The sequence below is a fragment of the Megalobrama amblycephala genome, linkage group LG15, assembly GCF_018812025.1.
Source record: "Megalobrama amblycephala isolate DHTTF-2021 linkage group LG15, ASM1881202v1, whole genome shotgun sequence".
Lineage (NCBI taxonomy): Eukaryota > Metazoa > Chordata > Actinopteri > Cypriniformes > Xenocyprididae > Megalobrama > Megalobrama amblycephala.
The window spans coordinates 9559694-9569678 of NC_063058.1; the positions used below are offsets into that span (position 1 = coordinate 9559694).

The window sequence follows — 9985 nt, forward strand, 5'->3', positions numbered from 1 at the left end:
TATTTTAACATTATTTAGAGAGGGACCATATGTACTCTGAGCAGAGCTGATTTAACTCTGGTGATTTTGCTGTGTATTAATTTTAATTATTTGTACAGCAATTAGGCTACTAATAAAAACAATATATATATATATATATATATATATATATATATATATATATATATATATATATATATATATATATATAGTTCTTAAAAGGACATTTTTTTCTTAGTGTGAAAGACATTTTAACAGGCCTAAAGTACATTTTTACTCCAAATAACTGTTTATGCAATGGAAAGATTCAATGAATGTTAAAAGTTCTTCATGAAACCATCGATGCCAATGAATGATTTTCTAAGTCCCCTCACGGCTCAAAACAAAGAGTAGTTTAATTTATAAAAACTAAACTAAATTTTTAAGTGAAACTAACTTTAAATACAAACTTTACATGACAAAAATTCAAAGTTCTGCCTTCCTTCCCCTTGTTTCCATGACAATATCCTAGTTACCATTGTAAGCACACAAAAACACTGAAAGGGCAACTTCCGGCTGGTCTGAACTTTAAATAAATAATGTATCCCGGCGTTAATTAAACCAAGAGAGCGTTTGAAATGAAGAAAAACACCGGAGCAGTAAAACAGCAGGGGGGCAAATAATCCCCTCATTAAAATCATCGCTATATAGGGCAGACATTACAGTGAGGCTAGCCGCAGAGCTAACAGTCACACCTGCTCAGATATCTTCCCGTGCGTACTGCATACTGTAAATGCCCACCAGCATTTATTACCAAAACATTCATCCCATGCTGTAATCTGCGAATGACTGCATAAATCTCAGCGACAATGGACTGTAAGAGGGAAAAGGACAACGGTGAGTTACTTGATAAAGCGATGTTTTAAACGTTAGCGCGTGCTAGCAGCTGTAGCTGTCCACACACAGTGGTGCTGATTCACAAATATACTTCTGGGACTACAATAACATGTATTTGTATTAAATATATTTTACAGGATATTTGCCAGCCTAATAAATGCAGCCTTGCATTATAATTTCAGTAAAACAGCACGGCGTCTCCTTCAGGGCATTACTCTTGTTGCTCCGAATGTGCGCTGAATTTGGGTTCATTAAACACAAGCTTCGGCTCCGTTGATTAAACCAACTGTTGGTTTGCGACAACTTTCAGTATCCACATAATCTAGGCTATTATATATCAGCTGGCAAAACTCTTTCAAGTGGGTGCTGTGTGTGTTGTCATGGTTGACTTAAAATGGATTAGTATACCTTTGTATTATAGGCTATTCAGTTGATTATTGTTATGATTCTGCACCTTTTTGGAATACCGGATTACAATCCCATAACCATCCCAAGTGTTGTTTTGTTTTAGTGTTATTTAAAGGCTGTAGCCTACTATATTGAAGTTTTTTTATTAATGTTTTGAATTGGGTTTATTTATTATTACTAATGTTTTAGCTGTTTTGTTATGAACTTTTTTTTTTAAATATTTCTATTTAGGTTTAATTATTTTTATTCCAGTTTTTAGTTCAGTTTCAGTTTAAGATTCAGTTAAGTAAGATTTATTTAAAGTCATTTGAGTGCTTCAACTTATTATTTCAGTTAGTTACCAAGACATAATTTTTAATTGTCATCTAATATTTATTGCAGCTTTATTTCAGTGAACAAAAATATATTTTTTAAAGTTTTAGGTATGATAATAACCCTGTTGCATAAAGCATAGTTTGTGAGAATATAAATTAAAATCCTATTTGAGCCCGAGGACAAAATGTTTGTTAGCTAAATCAAATTATTCATAAACAAAGAAAATCATATTTAATAGTATTATTTTAAAAATATTTTTTATTCAATTTTTTTTTTTTTTTTTGCATTAGTAAGTAGATCATTGATGAATAAGGTTTTTAAAAGTCTAAAAAAACATGGAGATATAATTAATTTTTAAGTTTTTTTTAAGTGTTAACAATGAGATTATGTGGCTTTTATAATAAATTAACACTTATAAATTTAAAAAACACTTATTTTAACACTTATAAATTAACACTTATAAATTAAAAAAAAAATATATATATATATATATATATATATATATATATATATATATATATATATATATATATATATACATAATATATATAAATCAATAAGAAAAAAAAATCAAGAAGAAATGACAAATTAAATGTAAGGACACAAAGATGCTGTTATCATATAATGATAAAAGTGTCAGAAAGAAAAATTAATATTTTCAGGACATTACATTAAACCCAGAGGGAGCTGCAGCTGTAATCCAGTCTTTGAGAGTTAAAGAAAAGCGACACATAAAGGGAGATTAAAACTGTAATCACCATGAATCTTTTGAATCATGTAGAGCCACATTTATAATCTCCCCACAGAAAATACTTAACAGACCAGAAAGAGCTTTAATACTGTTCGGACTTTTTTATAATCACACATTTTCTCCTCATATTCCAGAAACAGAATGTGCAAAAATCACCACTGTGCTTCTGAAATCCCGCACTGGGGAGTTCGATTTGGAGTCCATCTTGTTTCTTAAACTGAGGAAATTAGGTAAGACTACATTGATGTTGGTGTCTTTGCTGAATACATTCTCACGGTCACACAAACACAATATTGCTTTTTTTGTGCAGGAATTTATGATCTTGGATGTATAGGAGAGTGTGTAAACCTGGAGAGGCTGGACCTCTCAGGAAATAACATCACAAATCTGGGGCCTCTTTCACCTCTACGAAGACTCCTCGTTCTTAATTTGTCAGCTAACAGAATCTCAAATTTAGGTAAAGGTTGTTTCAACCTTAAAGGGGGTATATGCAGAATTCAGAAACCCTTGTTATTAGCGACACCGGTGGCCGTTAAGTGAACTGCAGCCAGCCCACGTGCACAGTTGTACACACAGCCTTGCAAAATATACTTAATTTGACTCGTACGTGTACACAGACATTCGACGCAAGAACAGTTTTGAGCAATCTCTCACCACGAGTTACAATATATGTGTATTCTTTAAAGGTCCCATTCTTCGTGATCCCATGTTTCAAACTTTAGTTAGTGTGTAATGTTGTTGTTAGAGTATAAATAAAATCTGTAAAATTTTAAAGCTCAAAGTTCAATGTCAAGCGAGATATTTTATTTAACAGAAGTCGCCTACATCGAACGGCCAGTTTGGACTACATCCCTCTACTTCCTTCTTTAATGACGTCACTAAAACAGTTTTTTGACTAACCTCCGCCCACAGGAATACACAAGAGTTGCGTTTGTAGAGTGTGTTTGTCGCCATGTCGTCGAAACGCTGTTATTTTCATCCCGCAGTCCAATCACCGGGTCTGATTCCGGCTCAAATTGATAGGGTAAAATTAAAGACATGTTTACAATAACACTGAGCGCATGCATCTCCACGTTATGGTAAGAGGCGTGACCTTTCCGGGCAAGGAGCGCTAAGCTGCTGTCGAATCACAACACAGGAACCGCTGGCACAATCAGAACTCGTTACGTATTTCTGAAGAAGGGACTTCATAGAACAAGGAAGTCATCAGCCCGTTTTTATGACAGTGGAAACAGCGGTATACAGATAAGTAAATTATGTGAAAAATACTGTTTTTTTACACGCGAAACATGAACACATGTTATATTGCGCACTATAAACACAATCAAAGCTTCAAAAAACCACGAAAAACGGGACCTTTAATGCTAGAGCTGTACAAATGAAGTTACTTTCTAACCTCTTCGCACAATCTCTCGTCTATGTAGGCCTCCATTTTCGCTGTAGCTTGCACGTGTTTCGGTCTGTTCTGTTTATGCAGTTTTTCTTCGACTACCTTTTGAATCGACGCCCCCGGGCCACGGTTGCCACCTTGTGGATAAACCAACCTGGTCTCATAGTAGAGACGTACCCGTGGGCACGTTTTCTGCAGTTTCCTACAGAAACGAACGCTAGAGGTCGGTAAAACGTCAATAGGCACTTTTGCTCGTTTTCACACACGGTTTCGATGACGGCCGGGGTCGGATTATGAATGAATAAAGACTCGACTTCAAATCGCTTCTTACCGGAGTGCCCAATTTGTAAACGAACGTACTTTGGACTTTGCGTCGCTTAACCGGCTCTATATGTTTCCCTTTTTTTTGGCCATGACCAAGCTTGCTCGGTAGCTCAGCCGATACGGAGTTGGACTTACGACGAGGAGTCGATACTTTTGGCGGAAGACTAAAAGCGATGTTTAGATGAATATGTAAATATATGCTCCTCGCTTTTCTCTGAATAACAAAATAAACAACAAAAATGACAGCGGTGAGAAAACAGCAGTTAAGAAAACATCTGATCATAGCGATGTGAATATTTTTGCAATTCACTAGCATCATGTTGACAGATGAGATCTTTAAATACACTGTTATGATGGTTTGATTATATTTGAGACTATATAGATCAGGCTATGTGAGACTATAGTTTGAATGAATCCCTTTTCTTTGCATGAGACATTGACATTACAGATTAGCTCTTTTGGCATTATCCTGAACATTGTATAAGCATCCATTTCATGTGTCATTGAACGAAAGGGCACGCATTAACGTCACATCCTTTTGATTTGATTTGATCCTTCACATAAAAATCAGTCTACAGGCTTTCATAGACAACCTAGGAAGTCGTTACAATTGAATCAAATTTCGTTACAAGCTTATAAATTCTTACATATAGCCCCTTTAATCTGATTACTCTGTATATAAAATAAATGCTATTATATCTGACTTTTGGAGTTGATCATGTCTCTTCTCAGAACCCCTTTCCAGCTGTGAAAGTTTACAGAGTTTGAATCTCGCTGGTAATGTGATACCGAGGTAAGCCGCCTTTCTTAGCTTCTCATATTTATCTGCTTTCCTATCCACCTTTCTATAAGTGACACATATTGTATTGCACCTACAGTGTTGATAATCTTCATGCACTCAAGATTTTAAGAAAGCTGGAGAGCATCAGACTGAAGGACAACACTTATAATTACAGTAATCCAGGTTAGCAGTTTTGGGGCGTTAATTTATTAAATCTTTTTGGCACTCAAAACATTGTACTTCATTCTTATTTATTTTGCTATAGTCTGCAAGAATCCATCATACCGAACTCTTATTCTTGAAATGTTCCCAAACTTGAAAGTGTTGGATGGTGAGTTTTTCATTTTATTTTGCTTAACACTGCTTAACAAAAAAAAAAAGTTATTTAGCATACTTTTTTTTTTTTCATAATATGTTGTACTCAGTCTAGCAAGTTATCATATTCCCTTTTAATGTGTCATTTAAGGTGAAAGGGTGGTGGGACGTGGAAGTGACTTATATCAACTATGCAAAGACATTGATGATACTATTAAAGGTATTCACTTGAATGTAAATCCTGTTATTTAATAGATTTTAAAAGAATTTTAGAACATTTTTGGGGTTAAACATATTTGATTAATTAGTGCATGTTCACTTTTTTTTTTTTCAAAGAAATGAATACATATCTTGAGCAAGGATGCATGATCAAAAGGAGAGTAAAGATATTTATGTTACAAAAGATTTCTATTTCAAATAAATGCTGTTCTTTGTACATTCTGAAAAAATTACATTGTCCACAAAAATATTAAGCAGAACAACTGTTTTCAACATTGATAACAAGAAGAAATCAGCATATCAGAATGATTTCTGAAGGATCATGTGACACTGAAGACTGGAGTAATGATGCTGAAAATTCAGCTTTCAAATACAAAACTGTTGCTTTAAATTTTAATAATATTTCACAATGTTTTACTGTATATTTTGATCAAATAAATGCAGCCTTGGTGAACATAATAGACTTATTTTAAAAACATTTAAATAAACCTACCAAAGCTTAAACAGGTATTGTAAATTTGTAAAAATCATTTTACTTTTCTCACATTTTATGTAACACAAATTACGGAGGATTAGAATTAAGGATTAGTACGGAAGAGGATTAGGGCCAAGCAATAATAAAAAAATAAAACCATCTCGAGATTAAAGTTGTTAAATTTTCGAAAAAAAAGTTGAAATAAAATGTTGAGAATAAAGTCATTAAATTACGATAAAAAAGTTAAATTACGAGAACAAATTCGTTAAATTATGAGAAAAATGTCGTTAAATTTCGAGAAAAAAGTCGATATAAAATGTTGAGAATAAATTCATTAAATTATGAGAATAAAGTCATTAAATTACGAGAAAAAAGTCGTTAAATTATGTGAACAAATTCGTAATTTAACGAATTTGTTCTCGAAATTTAACGAGTTTTTTTACTCGTAATTTAACAAGTTTATTCTCAACATTTTATCTCGACTTTTTTCTTGAAATTTAATTAGTTTTTTCTCGAAATTTAACAACTTTAATCTCGAGATGGTTTTATTTTTTATTATTGCTTGGCCCTAATCCTCTTCCGTAGATTAGGGCCAAGCAATAATAAAAAAATAAAACCATCTTGAGATTAAAGTCATTATAATGCGAGATTAAACATTAAATTTTGAGAAAAAAAAGTTGAAATACATTGAGAATAAAATCATTACATTTTGAGAAGTCGTTGTGTTTTGAAAAAAAAAAAAAAACTCGGTAAATTTCGAGAAAAAAGTCTAAATAAAATGTCGACAATAAACACTAAATTTTGAGAATAAAGTCTTTGTCTTTCGAGAAAAAACTCGATCTTAATCTCGGATGGTTTTATTTTTTATTACTTTGCCCTAATCCTCTTCTGTACAAAATCTTGCAGACCACGAGCTTTTTTTTTTTTATTTTTTAATATATGACTTTTTAAAAATATGTATAATTTTAATTCATTCCCTTTAAAAATAATCATTTTCCTCTGTTTTTGTATGATGCTCTGCCTCTATATGTTCTATAACTTATTTTCTCTTTATTTTGTAGCAGGCATGTATAAAAATGGCCAACTGCCTGAGGTGCCAGAGACCAAACCTTGGGTGGATGATGGTTTTTGGGAGATAAAGAGATCAAACAATGCCATTGTTGATGAAGCCTATAAACAATTCAGTGGTATGGACTAAACACATCTACATTAATCAAAACCATTTTCTAAAACAAACTTTAAACATAATCAGCAGTCACATTTCTAAAGCGTTGATTTAATATGCTTCCATATTACCATCTCAACAGATGTTCTTCATGAATGCAGGCTGCTGAATAGTCGAGCAGCACATGTGATCTCACAAAACGAACGGACCTTCAGCCTCAAGAACCAACCAAAGCAGTACGCCGTTTGAATCTGGGAATCCTTCAATCGAATTATGTTTCCATGAGAATGCATCAGTTTTCCACAGCTTTTTCTATGTTTTTTTTTAAAAATCCATAAGCTTGATGCATCACCGGTGCCAGAATTCCAAAATCCTCCGTGTTGCCTGCAGTGTGAGGGTTTAGTTTTTGTAACTACATTTGAGTTCTTTCTGATTTTCCACCATTTAGAGCAGTGGATCTCAACCAGAGGGCCACAACAAACATCCAAGGGGGCCTCAGTATTTAAAATAAGCTAAAACAACTTAAAAAAAACAAGATATGGCTTAGTATTTGGTTATTTTTATAACAAATATACACAGATGAGCCAAAACATTATGACCACCTGCCTAATATGCTGTTGGTCCACGTCATGGTGCCAAAACAGTGCTGACCCGTCAAGGCATTGACTCTACAAGACCCCTGAAGGTGTGCTATGGTATCTGGCACCAAGATGTTAGCAGCAGTTCCTTCAAGTCCTGTAGGTTGTGAGGTGGAGCTGCCGTGGATCAAACTTGTTGGTTCAGCACATCCCACAGATGCTCGATTGGATTAAGATCTGGAGAATTTGGAGGCCAGGGCCACCTTGAACTCTTCATCATGTTCCTCAAACCATTCCTGAATCCTGTGCAGTGTGGCAGGGCGCATTATCCTGCTGAAAGAGGCACTTCCACCAGGGAACACCAGTGTCATGGCTGGTCTGCAACAATGTTTAGGTAGGTGGCATGTGTCAAATTTACGTCCATATGAATGGCTGGACACAGGGTTTCTCAGAAGAACATTGCCCAGAGCATCACACTCCCTCCACTGGCTTGTCGTCATCCCACAGTGCATCCTGGTGCCATCACCTCCCCAGGTACACATGTACAAGGCCATCCACGTGATGTAAAAGAAAACGGGACTCAACTGACTTGGCGACCTTCTTCCACTGCTCCAAGATCCAGTTCCCTACACTCACATGCCCATTGTAAGTGCTTTCAATTGATTTTGTGTGACTTGTGCCACAGTAGACCGATGATCTATTGGCTTGAACCAGATGGGAGAGCTTTCGTTGCCCTCATGCATCGATGAGCCATGGGTGCCCAACACTTGTGGACCACTGTTGGTAAATTCTCACCACTGCTGACTGGGAGAAAACCACAAGCCTTGCCATTTCAGAGATACTCTTACCCAGTTACCTTGCCATAACAATTTGGCCACTGTCAAAGTCACTCAGATCTTTATTCCTGCCCATTTCTCCTGCATCCAACATGTAGATTACAAGAACTGATTGTTTGCTTACCATCGAATCTACTTAGACCTCAATATGTGGCCTTGTTAGGAGATGATCAATGATATTCGCTTCAGCTGTGACTGGTCATAATGTTTTGCCTCATCAGTGTACATCTTTCTAGTTATGTTAAGCTCTAAAGCTCTATATTTTATTGGGTAGAAATTGTGAGTGAAGGGGGCTTTCAAGTATTGTTGTGGACCATAGGGGGTCTTGAAGTGAAAAAGGTTGAGATCCACTGGTTTAGAGAGACCTATACTGTAGTTACCCCTAATCCAATTTGATCACTGTCTCAGGATGTTCAGAATCAAGACAATTCCTCTTTGCACTCCTAAAACAATGCTGTATTTAACATTGTGCGTTAAATTATGCTTAAAATGCTGCTATTTGTATATTTCGTAATGGTGAAGCACTTGTATTGTTTATTAACCACTTCTGATGCTTTCCCATGTTGCTCTTCTTGTTTACAATTTTTAGAGAATGCTTTTTGCCTTTTTATTCTATGCCTAATGTGGACAGTTTTTTTGTAAATTGCTTGTTTCATATGGTATTTTTTCTTTTTATTTGCTCAAGCCGCTTTTTGTTTTAAACTACATTTATTTCTTATGATATATGATCAGCTTTGCATCTTTGTATTTACATTTTGTTGGATAAAGTACATTCATGCCAAATATCCCGGTGTCTATGTTTATTCATCTTACAAGTAATGTAAATTCACAGACAGGGCTTAAATTAAGACAGGATTAGGCTTTAGTTCAATTAATACATTGAATTAACTTTAATAAATGTCTTAGCAAAAGATAAAACATTACATATTTTAAGATATGTCAGTGAAAGTTTCTTTCAGTTAAAACAGCTCAAACATGCATTTTAGACTGGGACTAGAACCGGGCATCAGATTATTTAAATGGTTAAAGTGATGTTTTACTCAAAAACAAACATTCTGTCATAATTTACTCTCCCACGTTGTTCCAAACAAAGACTTTCCTTCTTCCATGGCATACAATAGGCAGAATGACCTGAATGGTGCCAACATTTTCATTTTTAAGTGAATTACACCTTTTATACTGCACAAATAAGGTATAAAATATCTGTGAACACATTCAAGAAAACGTCTCCATCTTGTGGTCTATACATGCATCGGTCTACAGGCACTACTAAACGTAAAAGTTACCCACCTCACGAATTATTTGTCTTTCCTAAAGGTTACTCACTAAAAATCATTTCGTTTTGATCATGAGGGGAGAAAAGCCACGTGGCGCAAAAATAAATAAATAAATACATAAATAAATTAATTAATATCGGGGAAAATTGTAGGCTACCATGTCATCCAGTGCAGTAGGGGGAGTGCTACAAAAGCATGTACTTTCAGCATGTCAGACTTCTCAACTTTACAGCTGCTTGCAGATCAGTGCGCTTGTACATATGGTTGCCAGGTTTATCTGAATCCCCATTTCTGCA

At 34.9% G+C, this 9985-nt stretch overlaps 1 protein-coding gene across 4 annotated transcripts; it reads left to right on the forward strand.

The window, feature by feature from the left end:
- Positions 1 to 494: 494 nt before the first annotated feature.
- lrrc61 (leucine rich repeat containing 61) lies at positions 495 to 9195 on the forward strand. 4 transcript variants are annotated; one of them, XM_048158817.1, is made up of 9 exons: positions 495 to 855; positions 2464 to 2559; positions 2640 to 2786; positions 4776 to 4836; positions 4922 to 5007; positions 5090 to 5155; positions 5291 to 5359; positions 6895 to 7020; positions 7141 to 9195. In XM_048158817.1, exons 1-9 carry the CDS (start codon positions 828 to 830, stop codon positions 7245 to 7247), a joined length of 786 nt encoding a protein of 261 aa, XP_048014774.1. In that variant the 5' UTR covers positions 495 to 827; the 3' UTR covers positions 7248 to 9195. The 4 variants fall into 4 exon arrangements, with proteins under 4 accessions (XP_048014774.1, XP_048014775.1, XP_048014776.1 ...); XM_048158818.1 differs by having other exon boundaries at positions 6898 to 7020; XM_048158819.1 differs by lacking the exon at positions 5291 to 5359.
- The last annotated feature ends 790 nt before the right edge of the window (positions 9196 to 9985 follow it).

What these genes read in the sequence shown, in the direction of transcription:
- lrrc61 (XM_048158817.1), top strand. Translation starts at nt 828, where the DNA reads ATGGACTGTAAGAGGGAAAAGGACAACG. An exon ending in TCTTAAACTGAGGAAATTAG is followed by an intron (nt 2,560 to 2,639) that starts GTAAGACTACAT and finishes TTTTTTGTGCAG; the next exon opens with GAATTTATGATCTTGGATGT. An exon ending in AGCCTATAAACAATTCAGTG is followed by an intron (nt 7,021 to 7,140) that starts GTATGGACTAAA and finishes CCATCTCAACAG; the next exon opens with ATGTTCTTCATGAATGCAGG.